Raw genomic sequence first — 21,281 nt, 5'->3', positions numbered from 1 at the left:
CAAAGTAAGGTTTATGCCTAAGTGCGACAAACAAATGTATAAAACAAATCGGAACAACACCTAAATACTAACATCTGTTTACAATAATAATTGAGTATTCAGCGTACATTTTATAGCGAACACTTTAGTAGACGATTATCATCACCGCCTAATAGCTTTCAAAAACAAGCAAACACTTCAAGTAGCAAACAAAATTAGTTCATCGTTTTGAGTAACAAATTACCATTACCGGTAATTGCAGGTAATTACGGTGATTATAATTACCCGTTATGCTAATAATTTTTTTTCCTCACAATATATATGAATAAGAATTTACTCATAACCCATCAAGATGTCTACCAAGAAATATAAAAAATTTACTGCAAAATTCAAGCTTCAAATTATTGCAGCCGATGTCCGCTGAAACGACAAATAACGTTCAAGCCGTAAAAATTTTTGGAGTTACCGAAACTAGCGTTCGAACTTGGAGAAAAAAAAATGTGGATTCAATTAAGAAAAATTTTTGCGGTTTATTATTAATATCAAATAATATACAATACCAAGTAAAATAAAATGAGCCTTATTTTTTCATTAACCATATCACGTTATAACGTACGCAACCCGACAGTTTGCTAGCTTCATACCTGCTGCGTTATGGTAAAGTCATTACTCCTAGCAAAAAAAAAAAAACTTTATGATTGTTTAGGAAATAAAATCCATGCTAATAATATGTCTGGTGTTAAATGAACATGGTTAGTACTGTATATATAGTACTAGCCTATGTTTACCTACCAGTAGGTAACCTTATATACGTGTAAGCATAGCCTACGATTACCTACCGGTAGGTAGCATAGCCTAGGGTAATTTTCGCGTAGGCCTAGGTTACGTTTACCTACCGGTAGGCCAGAAATTTTTACTTTTTCAAATATATATCTCGTTTAATGTTCGACCCTTACTTTTTTAACTGAAAAATAGGCCTTCAAAAATCGAACATTACATGAGTATATACGGTATATTATCTCAGGGTTCTTTGTAGCAATTATGTTTCAAGTTAGTGTTTATGGAACCGGAAAGTATAGACTGAGCTGCGGTAAAGCTTATACTGTAGTGTACACTGTCAACAGAATGGCTGCCTTTCTTGGCTCATAATGGCCAAGGAAAGTAATTTTGGTGAAGGGTAAAATCAAAGAGAGATGTCAACAGCCATACCATGTTAAAAACACAGCTTCTCGTCTGGTCAGCGAGTTAAGCAACAATTCGAGTTTGGTCAGTATTTGAAGGGGTGACCTAGGAACACCAAATGCTGTTGGCAATTAAATAGTTGTTTTTGGCTTATAAAGTGGATAACATGTTGCTCACTTACCAGCCAAGATAGTGATCAACCTGTTTAGTTTTTAACTTGATTAACTTTCTTTGTTATTCTCAAAGGCCAGCGAGCCTTCTCTTGTGGGCGGTAAGTTTAATTTGCCTTCCTGGTTGTTTAAACTAAAATAATTTCATTAGTCTGGTCTGATTACTTGGTGTTTCTTCAATAAGGGTCTGGAGTTGAGTTACTGTTGTTCGAGTCTCAATTTCTTAATTTACTTTATTCCTACCTCAGCTTAACCCTTTCATTACTGCAAGTCTGAGTTAGGTAGCTGGATCCTTAGATTCCACTTTTTGCTGAAGCAATTGTGTTTAAACAATGTCGTTATAGGTAGGGAAATGGCATTTCACATCGTTGATGCTCTTTAAAAGGTTTGCTATTGGTGATTTTTCATCTCAGTTGGTATTTTACATCATGTAATCACTCCTGATGACAGTGTGTTTTCATTAGCTTACAAACTCGGCCTCTAGTTCATTTAGGTTTACATTAGCGTGGTAAATTCATACTCTCATGTTTTTATTACCTTTAACAGGTCTGGCTGTGAAAGGAGCATGAATGTTATAATGGATTCTCTGAATTTTCATTCCTGCCATTCTAAATACTTAATATGTCATCTAGATTTCATGGCAGAACCCCTAGTTTGGTAGCTGGATCTTTATATCCAACCTCTCACTAAATCAAGCGTTTTTAAACAATATCTTTGTAATTTGGGAAATGGCATTTCATATCATAGACACACTTTCAGATTTTCAGAAATTGGTTTGATATCAGGTCAGCTGGTAGGTTATACCTTGTGTTCACTCCGGATAATAGTGCATTTATGCGTACTTACAAGCTAGGCCTCTAGTCCATCACTTTAGTGTGGTAATTTCTTACACTCAGGTTTTTATTACCTTTACGACTCAGGCTGTATAAAGAACTTGAAGATAATATTGAATTATCTGTATTTAGTTAGGAGTTATAGTTAATTATAATAAAATAATTATTTGTTAATTAAATGCATGAATATCCTTTGGCCATTTCCTCCCTTGGAAAGTGCCATTACATAGACATCTATATCTCCCAAAGAGATATCCATTACATTTGGTTGAAATTTCAACCATAAGCCTCTGTATGTGTGCAACACTAACATTCCAGTTGTAAAGAGGATCACTGTCAAGGCTTAGTCCGCTAGAAATCTTACGATAAAATAACTTATCATATTTTTAAGTTATGATCTGATGTGATTTTTTCATCAAAGTATGCAGAGACAACTGTTTCTTAACTATACAGCATATACCTCTCAATTCCTTAATTTAGTAATTAATAAAACCAAGAACGTCTTTTTAGGTAGCTCAGAAATCAACTTAGTTCTAGATTCAGAGTAATATTTCTGGCCTAAACTACCCAGTTTCACTCTTAACCTGAGTACTCGAGTGGTAACTAGGGGGTCATCTACACCATGCAGTAATGGCTAGTGTACGTACCATTGTAGATCAAGGTTGGCTTTGGGGAACACAATTTGATCTTGTCCCTTTTATCATCCTTCACATCTAAAAACATTTTTAAGACTAAGAGTCTGCCTCAATTTTAGTATATATCTTCACTAAAACTGGATGAGGACAGTTCGGTAGAGAATAGTTTGTTGACCATTAAAATCCGTACAGGTGTTTTTCAATATTTAACTTAGCCGGTGATTATATAAGCTGCAACTCTGTTGCTCGACAGAAAACTCTACGTTAAAAATCCGCCAGCGATCGCTATGCAGGTAGGGGGTGTACTTCAACAGCGCCATCTGTCGTGCAGGTACTCAGTACTCAATGTAAACAAAGAACTCAATTTTCTCTCTGTCGGGCTACCGGCAAGACCTACTAATTCGCTGTGCTAACTGGATTTGTTTTCACAACTATTGGTGAAGTACACTATTCTAGTTTTGAGCTTTCGCTATGCAGGTGTTTTATCTTCATCTCAAAACTTGAACTCGTTTTGGATAGATTTAATTATGGTGACAAAGAGAGTATGGACTTTCTTTCACTTTTAAATGGCCGACCCTTCCCTTAGACGGAAGTGTGTTTAGGCTTTTAGTAATTATCTTATCACGTTATAGATTTTCCTCTATATATATCTCTCCGCCTTTATTAGGCCTCTTCGATTAACTTTCCATTTTTTATAAACATATAAATAAATTTTAATGCTTTGTTTATATAGACCTTTCCTGAGAGTAGGCGGTCCTAACTTGGAAACCGAAGTTAATCAACATTGAGCCCTTTATATCGTCTTTAGCTTTTAAAGGATTTAAAACTTTTTAAATGTAATATTTTATGAAAGAATTTCTTTGATAGTCTTCGTACTGTTTTCAAAGATGAACTAACGTTTAGTTTTTTATGCTACGCAGTTATTGACGTTCAGGACGTTCAACTTGCGCTCTATCGTTACGATAGAGAGAGAGTGTATCACGGTTTCACTTTGCAGTAAGAGTAAATCGATTCTGACGTTTTGTTAATTCTTTCTTAGCTTAGATGTTTTAAATTCTAATTTAAAGGAACTTTTTATTTGAAAAACCTTTCAGTTTTTTCCTTTAGTCAAATAACATGTTTTTTTGACGTTATATAATTGGGCTCTTCTCTTAGGTGCGAAATCAAGAGAGAAAGAGAGAGAGAGATAGAGACGGAGGGAGAGAGAGGAGAGAAAACGTTCCGTTCAAGCGGGTAACGTTGTTCTTGTGTTACTCGCGTCCCTAGTCGCTGTACGGGGAGGAAGGATAAAACGTTTTTAGGTTTTTATTCTCGTCCCCAGGCTATGTGCGGTGAGAGATTGAAAACGTAGTTATATGAACTAGTGTTTAGTCTCTTTCCCAGCCACTGATTTTTCTTTTTATCTTAAAATATGTTTTCTGTTTTTTGCTGGTATTATGAGCTTGCATTATACGACTAATTTCGCAATTACTACCTTTTAATGAAGGGTAGAATTGCGTGTTTCAGGTAGAAATAAGTGCAAAACAGAAAATCGAAGTGATAAAGTGATATGCGCAAAGTGTTACAGTGTTGCGTCCGAGGCGCAAAGTGTTACAGTGTTGCGTCCGAGGCGCAAAGTGTTACAGTGTTGCGTCCGAGGGTTCGTCTGTTCGTGCCTGTCGTTCACCTAGTCCGGGACCTCTTGCAAGCTCCCAAGCCCAGGGGAGAAGTAATGTCAAACGACTTATGGGTTCGAGAGGCCTTGACCAACGAACAGACGTTTTCCCTCTATGGTATCGGGTGTTTCTTACCAAGATCTCCCCTACCATAAGACGAGAGAGACGTTGTCTCTCCTCGCCATCCGTAGGCTTTTCGCATAAGAAACCTGTCACAAGATTTCGAAGCCCTTAAGCGAAAGTCAGTCCTTTCAGGACAGGTCCAGCGTCCTGGTTACAGCCATTAGGACAGCTCTGACCCTATGCAGTCATCGGATAACTGCTCGCCGCCTAAAAAAAGCGTAACACAGACTCCGAAAGTCTTTTTTAGTAGGCAAAGTGTTGCGGTCACAGACGTTAACCTCGTCTATTACCACAACCATTTCCGTTGATCCTTAAGGGGTTGTATGGCAAACATGCAGTATATGCTTGCCTCCCTTATGGAAGACTATTCTGCCGATTAGTCCGTTGAGTCTAGCCGTTTATCTCATCGATATCCTGGCTTTCAGCCAACCTAACGTTCCTTTGTGCTTACTGTTGACGTTGGCGTAGCTTAGTCACGTCAGTCAGGTTGTTTAGAACCACACTCGATGCGGTCTCGTGTGGTTTTTCAGCCGCATTTGGACGTTAGGCCACTGGCTGATGCTCCTGTTGACGTTCTAGACGTTCACTAACAATCGGAGTTGACTTGTTTTGACGCTGTGCGTCAACCTCCGCATTCTAGAGTTGTTTTGACTGCTCAGTCTAGGCAGTCGAAGCAGTCTCGAGTGGACGCTGTACGTCCTCACGCACCTGTTGTGGTTGACAGTTCAGTTGTTGACAGTTCACAGACTGTCAAGCAGTTACATGACGTTGCGTTCTGGTCCGCTACTAATGCACCAGTGAGAGACTCAGCTTTTATCGGACAAGGTTCCTGTAGATGAGGAAGTTGCTGTTCTCCCTCCTACTGATATTCCCTTGAGGACTCTGTCAGATGGAGAGGAGCCTTAAGCTGCTTAGCCTCCTATGGACTTTAATTAAATCATGATGATTTTTTTAAGGATCTTCGTCCGGATCTTGTAACTGCTGCTCCTCGTTCGCCTAAACGTCAGAGCTTACACTAGGCCTAGCTACTTCGAAGCCGTTGTTTTTAAGCTAGTGCTCTCTCGCTCTCCTAGAGAGCGTTACGTTGGCTAGGCGACTGGTTTTTCACCAGGAGGAGTTTGGGGGATACAGCCTTTGCTTTCCCTTCTTTTAAACTGGCTTATAGAGCGAGAGTCTGATAGGACACGAGAGAAGTTCTCGGCTTGGGAGTTCATGCCTCTGCCCAGATAGACTTCTCAATTCTGGTAGACTCTCCCTGGCGCCTAGCCAGGAGACGCTCCAAGTTGTTTACAGGTCAACTTCTCAGAGGGATGGTAAACGGTTCCGCCTCAGTCGCTAACCCCGTCTGTTGCCACACCTGCTCCCGTAGACCCTAAATGGGCTTTGCTGCAAGACATGCAGTCCAAGCTTGCGTCCTTGATAGAGGACTTAAATGCGGAGAAGAACCTTCTGGCCAACAACCTTCCAACCGGTCGGTTGTGCGCCCTGTTGACGCTGAGGTAACCTACTCGCGTCTGCCAGTTGAGGTGGTTCCTCCACCGATGCGACCCAGTGTGGGTTGCCAGCCGCACGTTGACGTTAAGCGACGCTCGGAGGTGGTTGTTGACGTTCAGGACGTTCAACAACCAGCAGAGGTGACTTGTTGTGACGCAGTGCGTCAACCTCAGCAACCCGGTAGGGTGTTGACTGCACAACCCAGACGGTCTAGACAGTTTCGGGTTGACGCTGTGCTTCCTCGCGCACCCATGGTTGTTGACAGTTCACAGACTGTGCAGCAGTTCCATGATATTGCGTCCGGCTCCGTCACGCATCCACCAGTGCGACCGGATTCAGCGAGCCAGACGTTGCCCACTCCGGTGCCGTTTCCTCATCAGTTTCGGATGAGGAACCCTCTGATGAGGACGTTGCTGAACAACAAGACGATCAGCCCCCAGCCCTGCTATCCATCCAGAAGATGCTGAAGAAGGAACGCTGCTCAGTCAGGCTGTGGATGAGTCTGGTAGGGACGCTGTCATCCGTGGATCAATTTGTGTCACTAGGAAGACTACACCTCCGTCCTCTTCTATACCATCTAGCTTTTCACTGGAAAAAGGACAAGACGCTAGAAGCGGTCTCGATCCCGGTTTCCGAAAAGATAAAGTCTTGTCTGACTTGGTGAAAGGACAATATCAACCTAAGAGAGGGTCTTCCCCTGACTGTTCAGACTCCCAACCACGTTCTCTTCTCGGACACATCGGACGTAGGCTGGGGTGCGACATTAGACGGTCGGGAATGCTCGGGAATATGGAACTCGAGTCAAAGGACAATGCATTTCAACTGCAAGGAGCTACTGGCAGTACGTCTGGCCTGGAAAAGCTTCAGGTCTCTCCTTCAAGGCAAAGTGGTGGAGGTGAACTCGGACAACACCACGGCTTTGGCGTACATCTCCAAGCAAGGAGGGACCTACTCTCTGACGTTGTACGAGATCGCAAGGGACCTCCTCACCTGGTCAAAAGGTCTAGACATATCACTAGTAACGAGGTTCATCCAAGGCAACTTGAATGTCATGGCAGATTGTCTCAGTCGGAAGGGACAAATAATTCCAACAGAATGGACCCTCCACAAGGATGTATGCAAGAGACTTTGGGCCACCTGAGGCCAGCCAACCATAGATCTCTTCGCAACCTCGATGACCAAGAGGCTCCCAATATTTTGCTCACCAATCCCGGACCCAGCAGCAGTTCATATAGATGCCTTTCTCCTAGATTGGTCACATCTAGATCTATATGCATTCCCTCCGTTCAAGATTGTCAACAAGGTACTGCAGAAGTTCGCCTCTCACGAAGGGACAAAGTTGACGCTAGTTGCTTCCCTCTGGCCCGCGAGAGAATGGTTCACCGAGGTACTTCGATGGCTAGTAGACGTTCCCAGAACACTTCCCCTAAGGGTGGACCTTCTACGTCAGCCACACGTAAAGAAGGTACACCAAGGCCTCCACGCTCTTCGTCTGACTGCCTTCAGACTATCGAAAGACTCTCGAGAGCTAGAGGCTTTTCGAAGGAGGCTGCCAGAGCGATTGCTAGAGCAAGGAGAACATCCACCCTTAGAGTCTACCAATCGAAGTGGGAAATCTTCCGAAACTGGTGCAAGTCAGTATCCGTATCCTCGACCAGTACCTCTGTAACTCAAATAGCTGACTTCCTCTTATATCTGAGGAAAGAACGATCTCTTTCAGCTCCCACTATCAAGGGTTACAGAAGCATGTTGGCATCAGTCTTCCGTCACAGAGGCTTAGATCTTTCCAACAATAAAGATCTACAGGACCTCCTTAAGTCTTTTGAGACCACGAAGGAGCGTCGTTTGGTTACACCTGGTTGGAATTTAGACGTGGTACTAAGATTCCTTATGTCAGACAGGTTCGAACCGCTACAATCAGCCTCCCTGAAAGATCTCACCTTAAAGACTCTTTTCCTGGTATGCTTAGCCACAGCTAAAAGAGTCAGTGAGATTCATGCCTTCAGCAAGAACATCGGATTCTCATCTGAAACGGCTACATGTTCTCTACAACTTGGTTTTCTAGCCAAAAACGAGCTGCCTTCTCGACCTTGGCCAAATCGTTCGATATTCCAAACTTATCGTATGGTTGGAAATGAACTAGAAAGAGTCTTATGCCCTGTAAGAGCTCTTAAGTTCTATTTAAAACGAACTAAACCTTTACGAGGCCCGTCTGAAGCTTTATGGTGTTCAGTTAAGAAACCATCTTTGCCTATGTCAAAGAATGCTTTATCCTATTTTATCAGACTGTTAATACGAGAAGCTCATTCCCATCTGAATGAGGAAGACCAAGCTTTGCTGAAGGTAAGGACACACGAAGTTAGAGCTGTCGCAACTTCCGTGGCCTTTAAACAAAATAGATCTCTGCGAAGTATAATCGACGCAACCTATTGGAAAAGCAAGTCAGTGTTCGCGTCTTTTTATCTTAAGAATGTCCAGTCTCTTTACGAGAACTGCTACACTCTGGGACCATTCGTAGCAACGAGTGCAGTAGTGGGTGAGGGCTCAACCACTACAATTCCCTAATTCCATAACCTTTTTAATCTTTCTCTTGAAATGTTTTATTGTTGTTTTTGGGTTGTCCGGAAGGCTAAGAAGCCTTTCGCATCCTACTTGATTTGGCGGGTGGTCAAAGTCATTTCTTGAGAAGCGCCTAGATTAGAGGTTTTGATGAGGTCCTGTTGTATGGGTTGCAACCCTTGATACTTCAGCTCCTAGGGGTCGCTCAGTATCCTAAGAGGATCGCGAGGCTCCGTAAGGAAGACGTACTTAAAAAGGCAGAGTAATTGTTCAAGTCGACTTCCTTACCAGGTACTTATTTATTTTAAGTTTGTTATTTTGATAACGGCTAAAATGAAATAAAAAATCCTCAGCTCATAATAATGTAAACATTTATTGCTGGTCTCTACCCACCCCCCTGGGTGTGAATCAGCTTATATAATCACCGGCTAAGTTAAATATTGAAAAATTTTATTTTTATAATAAAATAAATTTTTGAATATACTTACCCGGTGATTATATATTAAAGGACCCTCCCTTCCTCCCCAATAGAGACGCAGTGGACCGAGGAGAAAATTGAGTTCTTTGTTTACATTGAGTACTGAGTACCTGCACGACAGATGGCGCTGTTGAAGTACACCCCCTACCTGCATAGCGATCGCTGGCGGATTTTTAACGTAGAGTTTTCTGTCGAGCAACAGAGTTGCAGCTTATATAATCACCGGGTAAGTATATTCAAAAATTTATTTTATTATAAAAATAACATATTTCTACAAACAAAGGTGATAGAGGTAGTGTCTCTAATTTTTTCCGTGGGCTGATGGTCCATAAGCCCCTGCTAATGTAAAATGCTATGACATTCCTTGTTGAAATTCGATCACAGAATTGCACAAGAAATTAAATCCAAAAACCATCAATGTTTGAGAGGGAAGGTGCATGATATTAGGAGCCCAGCTACTTACTGATTTTTTGTAGAAATATTTCTTTGGAAAGTTTCCAACAGAAGCTTCATGGTGTACCAAGTAGGTGCAAGCAAAACGATATCTTAAAAAGCCAATATGCAGTACTGTATTTTTATTTATTTTAGTAAACAGTTTGGAATCCCATTTTTCAAACCATAGTTTAAACAGTTTATCAAAGTATTCTGGACAATTAACCTACACCAGGTTAATAACCTTTAACTTCATTTCCTTACTTGAACTTGGAATAGTTTCTCTTTCCTTCTCTTGCACCCCATCTCCAACAGAGTTGGGGAGTCAGTAATAAGAACATCAGGGGAGAGTCATAGAATTAAACAGAATTTTAATAATATAATTTATTATTTCTATATTCAACTGATGTTCTTATATAGGTAAGTGTTGATTAAACCAGGCTTTTGGAGAAGCAATATAATTATTGGGAAAGTATAAAATATGAAATTATGCTATTAAATTTCTGTTTTCCAAAAGGCAGCTTCTCTCTCTAAATTTTATCAAAGTTTTTTTGTATTTATTAAGGTATACTGTACTGTATTCAGTTATATTCTTTTCAGATAGAACGTGCATTACAAGAATGGATGACCTTTGAATCTCTGCGTATGGTTTTGGGTGATGTATACGTTAAAGGGATGCTGGAACATTTTGGAGAAAAGTGGGAAGATTACAACACAAGTGAAGGTAATTTAAAATTTTGTCAACCTTTAATCTCAACTTCAGTACTGTTATGTACTAATCATGTCATTATTAGTGGCCGTCACATGTTAATTGACTTTAAGAAGAATAAAGTCATTTCCTGTGGTTATGGAAATCCTTGATCTCACAAAAAAAAATAATGCTTTGTCTCTAATACTATATACAGTATCTTCATTATAGTGTGTAGTATAAATTAGTATATACTCTAAATATGATATGATGACTGAATAGCATTTGCCCACAGTATTTCTGTGGTGTGACAGTGATATGCAGATGGACATTAGAAGTTTATGCAATAACCCTTGTCTGGAATTTTTATGCCTCCAGTTTACCATTCTGAGGTATCTAGTAATTGACCATTTTTCTCATCCATCAGTTTATGTGTCAGGCCCTAATCCATCTGTTAATGTTAATTTTTCAAGCATTATAATTTGAGTACCTTTAAAGATGAAGACTTCAAAATTAATGTACAGTATGATTTATGAGTAAAGATTTATTCAACATTTGTAGTGAAGCCAAGAGTCAAGGTTAAGGGTATAGTTAAAAGGCCAAAAGTAAAATTTTAATTCAGCTATGGCCATGACTTTCAGGAAAATAAAAATTGTAATAAGAAAATTTATTTGTTGCTGTAAGACAGTTTTGTAACATATTTTTTTATGTTAACATTCTTTCACCCCCTTTAAGGCATGGAACTTAGTGTTGAAGCCAAGGCAAAGTACATTGCACTATGTAGGAAACTTGATGAAGAGGAAAGAAATGACACATCTGGCCTAGGTACAGAAGGTTGTGAAATGGTTAGTCAACCCAGGTGTCCATTGCCAGATTATCAACAACTTCAGGAGGATGCAAAAAAGCAACAGCTAAAGGTGGTATTCTTTAACTGTGTCAGATACACAGATAACTGCATGCTCAAATTTCATTTTCTTTCAATATGCATAGCTTATCATGAGAGTAAAGTTGTAAGCTTCATATAAAATATAATAAGAGTAGATTAAGAAATTGCACTGCAAAAGCAGACATGAAAACTGTTCTTGATGGTAAATCTTCAAACTTGTTATAATTTTTTGGCTGAATTTAAACTGTATTTTTTTTCTTCTTCTTTTTTTTTTTTTTTTTTTGCTAATGATAAAGCTCTCTGAAAATTAACATGGCTCAGTGTAACATTTCCATGTTATACAGAACCATGTTAATTTTCAGAGAGGTTTATATCAGAAAAAAAAAAAACTACATTATAAATTCAGCAGAAATATTATAACAGAAAGGTATAATGTATGGTTCTCATACTCATCATCAAACATATCTTTTAGGACTCTTGCAGTTTAATGCCTAAAATATGTTAATCCTTACTGAAAAGATTTATTACTAGTGTACATTTTTATATAGCATAAACCATTTGTTCTTACTAAACTATACTTAAGAATTGAGAAATTAGTTGGCATTACTTTCATGGGGAAAAATTGTTTTAATCAATTTGAAAGATTTAAAAATGAATCATGACCAGTGTTTACTCTTCCTAAGTACTGTATTATCAATACTTTGCAGGGATATATCAGTAGAGTGGTAGACTGATATTGGATGGCAAATGTTGAGTCTCCTCATTGCAAAAACATTGAATAAAATAGTAATAATAATAATAATAATAATAATAATAATAATAATAATAATAAAAAACACCTAGAAGGTTACTTTTCCTCTTTTGGAACAGATAGGGAAATTCCCCTTCATGGTGGATTCAAATGAAAAGGAGGGGGGGGGGGGGAGTTGAGCATAGGGTTAACAGGGCAGCCCCTGCCATGTAAAGATACACAAAGGAATTCTGACGCTTATACATACATACATACATACATACATACATACATATACCAAGGCACTTCCCTCAATTTTTGGGGGTAGCCGACATCAACAAATGAAACAAAACAAAAAAGGGGACCTCTACTCTCTACGTTCCTCCAGCCTAACAAGGGACTCAACCGAGTTCAGCTGGTACTGCTAGGGTGCTACAGCCCACCCTCCCACATTATCCACCACAGATGAAGCTTCATGATGCTGAATCCCCTACTGCTGCTACCTCCGCGGTCATCTAAGGCATCGGAGGCAGCAGCAGGGCCTACCGGAACTGCTTATAAAAGATTTAAAAGTATTTTGTTAAGAAAAAACTAAGTCTCTGTCAGAACCATGAAAACTAGAATTCCTTATTGTTTTATAGAATTAGACAAAGAACAAACACTTCTCTAATATAAATGGAACAAAAAACCTGTAATATTACTTAAAGGAGGAGCTAAGTGACATGCATGGGATCTTGTCAAAGCAAATATGAATTATTGAAGATTTTTCTGTTATTTTTGCTGTTCTCTTTTATTTCATACATAGGTAGTATCATTTCTTGGAGGAAAGGATCAATATGAAGACAATGCAATGGATTTGGTTGATAAAGATGATAAGGGCAATTCAACTTTACCTCTGATTGACAGTTTTTCTCAAGTGGAGTGGCGACAGTCAATTGTTCTTGAGAAGTTTGAGAAATAGTAAGCATTAAAATCTTGTACTTTTTCTAGTTTTAAAAAGTGCATTCTTAAAGCTTATCATGAAAAATTAAACTTTTTGGTAGCCTTTAGAAAGTTTTCATAAGTAATCTTGCATTATGGCAAGTAAAAGTATCTTGTTGAATAGACAATATATCTTTAGTTTTGTTTAGAGGAATGTCTGAGTACTGTGCAATACTTAATGATGATAAATAATTACAATGGCGATTATGCAATGCATTGTGTAGCTGGTAAGTTATACCAATGTGTAGAGGACAGTATATGAAAACATTGAATTTTGCTAATAAAATGTATTTCTATACTCGCCTAATATTAATAGGGTTTTTCTTACAAAGCTAACTAATTGTTGACATCTGCTCTTAATTTTAAAAAAAAAATGCTGTTTTCTTTTCCTATAATATGACTACCCTTTTAATGAAAAACTGAGTTAATTTCGTAATTGATGGCAACTATCTCGGCGTGGGTACACCATAGTTCCTTTGTATTTCCAGTCCCAAAGTCAAAATTAAGTCACTAGCCTTTTGATATCACGAGTTAGTGGGAAGGAGGGGGGGGGGCATGTTATGAATTAGATGAATATGAATTAGAAATAAATCTTATCATTAAAATTTTGTTTAAAGTATTTCTATGAAATCCCCTGATGTTCATATTGCAGATTTCCGCACTGATGAAGGTGGGTTAGTAGAGGAAAGAGGTAGGAAATACAGTACAATGTTCTAGATTAATGGACTTTATCAGTTACCTGAAACTTACCTCTTCATTTAATTTTACAGCAACTTATCCTAAATAAAAGAAAATCTCGGTTCTTAATCAAGTTTCCAGATTGGGTCCCAAACACATCCCAAATATTATTATTATCAATATTATTTGCTAAACTACACCCCTAGTTGAAAAAGCAGGATGCTATAAGCCAAAGGGCTCCAACATGGAAAATAGCCCAGTGAGGAAAGAAAATGAGGAAACTACAAGAGAGAAGTAAAAAATAATAAAATGAAATATTTTAAGAACAGCAACAACATTAAAATAAATCTTTCATATATAAACTATAAAAACTTAAAAAAACATGAGGAAGAGAAATAAGATAGAATAGTGTGCCTGAGCGTACCCTCAAGCAAGAGAACTCTACTCCAAGACAGTGAAAGACCATGGTACAGAGGTTATGGCATTATCCGAGACTAGAGAACGATGGTTTGATTTTGGAGTGTCCTTCTAGAAGAGCTGCTTACCATAACTAAAGAGTCTCTTTTACCTTTTCCAAGAGGAAAGTAGCCACTGAACGACTACATTGCAGTAGGTAACACCTTGAGCGAAGAAGAATTGTTTGGTAATCTCAGTGTTGTCAGGTGTATGAGAACTGAGGAGAATGTGGAAAGAATATGCCAGACTATTTGGTGTATGTGTAGGCAAAAGAAAAATGAGTCGTAACCAGAGAGAAGGATTCAATGAAGTACTGTCTGGCCAGTCACAGGACCCAATAATTCTCTAGCAGTAGTATCTCAACAGGTGGCTGGTGCCCTGGCCAACCTACTACCTACAAACTTTTAAAACTATACACTTATTATATTAGCCAACATGTCATACTTTCTCATTTAGAAAATTGATACTACAGATTTAGAGTAAATTCTAATTTACATTACACCCTCCACAGCATCCAGTGCCCAGTAATTTCTAAGAAAATCAAGTTTCTTTTAGACAGTGTCTTATGAAAACCAACTAGGTACATCACTGCGCTTCTGCCAAGAACTCTTTCCTAAGAAGGATTCTCGTAGAAAATAAAGAGATGCGGCTGTAATTCTACTTTATGAATTTGAATCTTCAAATCCTTTAACTGACTAATCAAAGTCCTTGTGTATTTCTGTCACTAAACCCGTAACAAGAAACAACTTAGCATTTTGAAAAGAATCCTCTCCCCCCAAAAAAAATCATGACCCTTGCAAACAAATTGGGAATTTTTCATCTAATATTTCAGTCCTGTCTTAAATAAACAGCTCTCAAAGGAAATGGAAATCTGTTCCTAGGGTATCACAGCCTTTTCTCTCCAAAGAGTGAATGTAAACAAACTGAGGCTAACCTTTGGTCCTAAAATAATTTTTAGCTAGGAATGTAGGTAAAAAGTCTGCAGTCCACTAATGCATTTGGCTAAAGCTAAAAGAAAAATTTTACTGAGATCCTTTAAAAGAGATCTACCAAAGGTTCAAACTGCCAATCTTCTAAAGATGTAACACTATATCTAGTTTCCAATAATTCATTCTGACAACCATAAGCTTCTCAATAGTAAAATAACTTGGATACATCCTCAACTATACCGGAAGTGGATAAGTGTAAGCCTAGATGCTTGAGTATCGTATGAAGCGTGGATTTATAATAATAGACTCGCTACATGATTTCCTTTCGTAAAATTAAATGCAATAACTTAACAAATTGTCCAAACTAATTCTTCTTACCAAAACTTTCCTTGATTTGCACTAATCAAAATAAACATTCCATTATCTTTGATGCAAATTATTGGTGAACAGACCTTTAGGACTTGAGATAGACAATCTGAAAGAATTAAGAACAATTGTGTCTGTTATTAGAATAAAGTGGATAGACCCTTTCTGGTTACATGAAGCATGTAGGGGTTTGGGTGAACTGACTTCAAAACCAGTCGTCTGATAAGATTGGCTTGTCAGGCAAAGTCCTTTGTCACAATGACAAGTGGCATCAGATCAGTAAACCACCACCTTTGAGGCTAAATGAAGCCACCATAGTCATACTGCTGTTTGCAGATACCCTAAACTTTATTTTCACTGCTCAAATCAAGGAGAACAGGGGAAAAACGTTCAGATCCAGATTTGACCAGTTCTGTAACAGGGCATCCACTTTCCACGTTAAGTGATCTGGAATTGTGAGCAAAATATTTTTTTTTCAATATTAATCTTACCCGATGATCATGTAGCTGCAACTCTGTTGCCCGACAGAAAAAACCTACGGTCGGGATACGCCAGCGATCGCTATACAGGTGGGGGTGTACAACAACAGCGCCATCTGTCGAGTAGGTACTCAGGTACTTCTTGTCAACAAGAACCAATTTTTCCTCTGTCGTGCCACCGGCAAGACCTACTAAATACGCCGTCCCTAACTGGTTTTGTTTTCACAACGATTTGGTGAAGTACACTATTCCAGTTTTGAGCTTTCGCTATGCAGGGGTTTTTTCTTCATTTCAAAACTTGAACTCGTTTTGGATAGATTTATTTATGGTGACGAAGAGAGTATGGACTCTCTTTCACTTTTAAATGGCCGACCCTTCCCTTAGACGGAAGTGTGTTTAGGTTTTTGGTAATTTTGATAACACGTTATAGATCCATTTATTTTATATCTCTCCGCCTTTTTAGGCCTCTTCGGTTAACTTTCCTATTATTATAAACTTATAAAAAATAAATTTTTATGTTTGTTTATATGCGACCTTTTCTAATAGTAGGCGGTCCTAACTTGGAACCGAAGTTAATTAACATTGAGCCCGTTATATCGTATTTAACCTTTAAAGAATTTAATACTTTTTTAATTTTAATGTTTTATGGAAGATTTTCTTTGATAGTCTCGTACTGTTTTCAAAGATGAACTAACGTTTAGTTTTTAGTCTCCGCAGTTGTTGACGTTCAGAACGTTCAACTTGCGCTCTATCGTTACGATAGAGAGAGAGTGTATCACGGTTTCACTTTGCAGTAAGAGTAAACCGATTCTAGCGTTTCGTTCATTCTTTCTTAGCTTAAATGGTTTAAATTCTAAATAAAGGAACTTTTTATTTGGGAAACCTTTCAGTTTTTTCCTTTAGCAAATAACATGTTTTAACGATATATAATTGGGCTCTTCTCTCAGGTGCTAAATCAAGAGAGAAGAGAGAGAGAGATAGAGACGGAGGGAGAGAGAGGAGAATAAACGTTTCGTTCAAGCGGGTAACGTTGTTCTCGTTTTTTCTCTCTTCTCCCTAGTCGCTGTAGGGGAAGAAGGTAAAACGTTTCTAGGGTTTTATTCTTGTTCCCAGGCTTTTTGCGGTGAGAGATTGTAAACGTAGTTTATTTGATCTAGTGTTTAGTCTCTTTTCCAGCCACTGAATTCTTTATCTTTATTTATGTTTTTCTGTTGCATTGTAAAACTGTTTTCGCAATTACTACCTTTTAATGAAGGATAGGATTGCGTGTTTCAGGTAGAAATCAGTTAAAGTTTCGATTTCAGTGAAATAAGTGCAAACAGAAAATCAAAAGTGATAAAGTGATATGCGCAAAGTGTTACAGTGTTGCGTCCGAGGGTTTCGTCTGTTCGTGCCAGTTGTTCACCTAGTCCGGGACCTCTTACAAGCTCCCAAGCCCAGGGGAGAAGTAATGTCGAACGACTTATGGGTTCCACAGGCCTTGATCGACGAACAGACGTTTTTCCCTCCGTGGTTTCGGGCGTATCTACACACGTTTGCCGACGTGAGATCGCCCCACCCACACAAAGACGAGAGAGCCCATTTATTCCTCGTCTGCGGAAGAGGTTTCTCGTAAGAAACCATGGACCAAATCTTGCGGCTTTTAAGTGCAAGTCGGTCCCTTCCGCGCAAGTCCAACGGCCTATGTGTAGCCACTGGGTCAGTTCGGACTCGCTGCAGTCATCCGACGACTGCACACCTCCCAAGAGAGGCAAGGTGGTACCGCAACAGGCAGTAACTCCGTCTGTTGCTGCACCAGCTGTTTTAGACCCTCAGTCACAACGGACAGTAGCTCCGTCTGTTGCCGTTTTTTGTAGACCCTAAGTGGTCTTTACTGCAGTCTATGCAGACTCAGTTAGCTGCGGTTATGCAGGAGTTTCGTGCGGAGAAGGTTGACACTGCTCTCGTTAGCCTACAACCTGCCACTGTTGTGCGCCCAGCTCACGCTGAGGCTGCCTGCTCCCACACTAGGCTGCGGAGAGCTCCACCTCCGATGCGCAATCGACCCTGCCAGACGCATGTTAACGTTAGCCGACGTGCGGCTCCCTCCGTTAACATGCGTGAGCTACCGCATCAGCAGTGGGAAGGTGGAGTCAAGCTGCCGTGTTTTGACGCGATGCGTTAGTTTCCGCAACCCACGGCAGTCCCCACCACGCACCACCACTCCGCTTTGGTTGTTGCCTGCTCCCACACTCCGACTGCGGAGAAGGTTGACGATGCACCCGTTTGCCTACAACCTGCCACGGTTGTGCGCCCAGCATGGCTGCCTGCTCCCACACTCTTGTTGTGAGAGCTCCTCCACCCATGCGCTGTCGACCCTGCCAGACGCATGCTGACTCCCACAGACACACGGAGCACTCCGTTGCCGTGCGTGAGCTACCACAAGCTGCCGTGTTTTGACACGGTGTGTCAGCCTCCGCAACCCACTGTGGTTACCGCCACTCGCCCGCAGCAGACTAGTCAGTCAGGAGTTGAGGCTTCCCCACACAGCTTTGGTTGTTGCCAGCTCACAGACTGTCAAGCAGTTACATGACGTTGCCTTCTGGTCTGCTACTAATGCACCAGTGCTGTATGTCCTCACGCACCTGTTGTGGTTGACAGTTCAGTTTTTGACAGTTCACAGACTGTCAAGCAGTTACATAACGTTGCCTTCTGGTCTTCTGCTTTTGCACCAGTGAGACCCTCACTGAGAATACCTAGCTTTTCTCGGACATGGTTCCGGTAGATGAGAAAGTGCTGTTCTCCCTCCTTCTGATATTCCTTTGAGGACTCTGTCATTTGGAGAGGAGCCTTAAGCTGCTTAGTCTCCTATGGACTTTAATTAAAGCATAACAAGGCTTCCAGGGATGGTAAATGGTTCCGCTTCAGTCACTAACCCCGTCTGTTGCCACACCTGCTCCCATAGACCCTAATGGGCTTTGTTGCAAGACATGCAGTCCAAGCTTGTGTCCTTGTTAGAGGATTTTTTACGGAGAAGAACCTTCTAGCCAACAACCTTCCTACCGGTTGGTTGTACGCCCTGTTGACGCTGAGGTATCCTACTCACGTCCGCCAGTTGAGATGGTTCCTCCACCGGTGCGACCCAGTGTGGGTTGCCAGTCGCACGTTGACGTTAAGCGACTCTCGGAGGTGGTTGTGGACGTTCAGTGTGTCACTAGGAAGACGTTCAACAACCAGCAGAGGTGACTTGTTGTGACGCAGTGCGGCAACCTCAGCAACCCTGTAGGGGGTTGACTGCACAACCTAGACAGTCTAGACAGTTTCGGGTTGACGCTGTTCTTCCTCGCGTCCCCATGGTTGACAGTTCACAGACTGTGCAGCAGTACCATGATCTTGTGTCCGGCTCCGTCACGCCTCCACCAGTGCGACCGGATTCAGCGAGTCAGACGTTGCCCACTCCGTTGCCGTTTCCTCATCAGTTTCGGATGAGGAACCCTCTGATGAGGACATTGCTGAACAAGACGATCAACCCCCAGCCCTGCGATCCATCCAGGAGATGCTGAAGAAGGAACACTGCCCTGTCAGGCTGTGGATGAGTCTGGTTAGGACACTGTCATCCGTGGTTCAATTTGTGTCACTTGGAAGACTACACCTCCGTCCTCTTCTGTATCATCTAGCTTTTCACTGGAAAAGGACAAGACGCTAGAAGCGGTCTCGTTCCCGGTTTCCGGAAAGATAAAGTCTGGTCTGACTTGGTGAAAGGACTTTATCAACCTTTGAAAGGGTCTTCCCCTGACTGTTCAGACTCCCAACCACGTTCTCTTCTCGGACGCATCGGATGTAGGCTGGGGTGCGACATTAGGCGGTAGGGAATGCTCGGGATTATGGAACTCGAGTCAAAGGACAATGCATTTCATCTGCAAGAAGCTTCTGGCAGTACGTCTGACCTGGAAAAGCTTCAGGTCTCTCCTTCAAGGCAAAGTGGTGGAGGTGAACACGGTCAACACCCTGCTTTGACGTACATCTCCAAGCAAGGAGGGACCTACTCTCTGACATGGTACGAGTTCGCAAGAGACCTCCTCTCCTGTTCAACAGGTCTAGACTTTTCACTAGTAACGAGGTTCATCCAAGGCAACTTGAATGTCATAGCAGATTGTCTCAGTAGGAAGGGACAAATAATTCCAACATATTGGACCCTCCTCGAGGAGGTATGCAAGAGACTTTGGGCCACCTGGGGCCAGCCAACCATAGATCTCTTCGCAACCTCGATGACCAAGAGGCTCCCAATACTTTGCTCACCTATCCCGGACCCAGCAGTAGTTCATATAGATGCCTTTCTACTAGATTGGTCACATCTAGATCTATATGCATTCCCTCCGTTCTAGATTGTCAACAAGGTACTGCAGAAGTTCGCCTCTCACGAAGGGACAAAGTTGACGCTAGTTGCTTCCCTCTGGCCCGCGAGAGAATAACTCACCGAGGTACTTCGATGGCTAGTAGACGTTCCCAGAACACTTCCCCTAAGGGTGGACCTGCTATGTCTGCCACGCGTAAAGAAGGTACTCCAAGGCCTCCACGCTCTTCGTCTGACTGCCTTCAGATTATCGAAAGACTCTCGAGAACTAGAGGTTTTTCGAAGGAGGCAACCAGAGCGATTGCTAGAGCAAGGAGAACATCCACCCTTAGAGTCTACCAATCGAAGTGGGAAATCTTCCGAAACTGGTGCAAGTCAGTATCCGTATCCTCGACCAGTACCTCTGTAACTCAAATAGCTGACTTCCTCTTATATCTGAGGAAAGAACGATCTCTTTCAGCTCCCACTATCAAGGGTTACAGAAGCATGTTGGCATCAGTCTTCCGTCACAGAGGCTTAGATCTTTCCAACAATAAAGATCTACAGGACCTCCTTAAGTCTTTTGAGACCACGAAGGAGCGTCGTTTGGTTACACCTGGTTGGAATTTAGACGTGGTTCTAAGATTCCTTATGTCAGACAGGTTCGAACCACTTCAATCAGCCTCCCTGAAAGATCTCACCTTTAAGACTCTTTTCCTGATATGCTTAACCACAGCTAAAAGAGTCAGTGAGATTCATGCCTTCAGCAAGAACATCGGATTCTCATCCGAAACGGCTACATGTTCTACAACTTGGTTTTCTAGCCAAACACGAGCTGCCTTCTCGGCCTTGACCAATATCGTTCGATATTCCAAACTTATCGTATGGTTGGAGATGAACTAGAAAGAGTATTATGTCCTGTAAGAGCTCTTAAGTTCTATTTTAAAAATCCTTTACGAGGCCCGTCTGAAGCTTTATGGTGTTCAGTTAAGAATCCATCTTTGCCTATGTCAGAGAATTCTTTATCCTATTTTATCAGACTGTTAATACGAGAAGCTCATTCCCTTCTGAATGAGGAAGACCAAGCTTGGCTGAAGGTAAGGACACACGAAGTTAGAGCTGTCACAACTTCCGTGGCCTTTAAACAAAATAGATCTCTGCAAAGTATATTCGACGCAACCTATTGGAAAAGCAAATCAGTGTTCGCGTCTATCTTAAGAATGTCCAGTCTCTTTA

At 40.9% G+C, this 21,281-nt stretch overlaps 1 protein-coding gene across 1 annotated transcript in view; it reads left to right on the top strand.

Annotated features, from left to right (window-relative positions):
• Positions 1-21,281, top strand: part of LOC137630678 (putative RNA polymerase II subunit B1 CTD phosphatase RPAP2) — a 91,209-nt gene that overhangs the window by 64,650 nt on the left and 5,278 nt on the right. Inside the window, exons 7-9 of the mRNA XM_068362297.1 lie at positions 10,141-10,264; positions 10,964-11,145; positions 12,650-12,804. Of these exons, the coding sequence (XP_068218398.1) occupies positions 10,141-10,264; positions 10,964-11,145; positions 12,650-12,804 (461 nt within the window). The remainder of the gene's footprint in view (positions 1-10,140; positions 10,265-10,963; positions 11,146-12,649; positions 12,805-21,281) is intronic.

This window comes from Palaemon carinicauda, chromosome 38, assembly GCF_036898095.1.
Source record: "Palaemon carinicauda isolate YSFRI2023 chromosome 38, ASM3689809v2, whole genome shotgun sequence".
Classification (NCBI taxonomy): Eukaryota; Metazoa; Arthropoda; class Malacostraca; order Decapoda; family Palaemonidae; genus Palaemon; species Palaemon carinicauda.
This window is presented reverse-complemented; position numbering and strand designations above follow the sequence as displayed.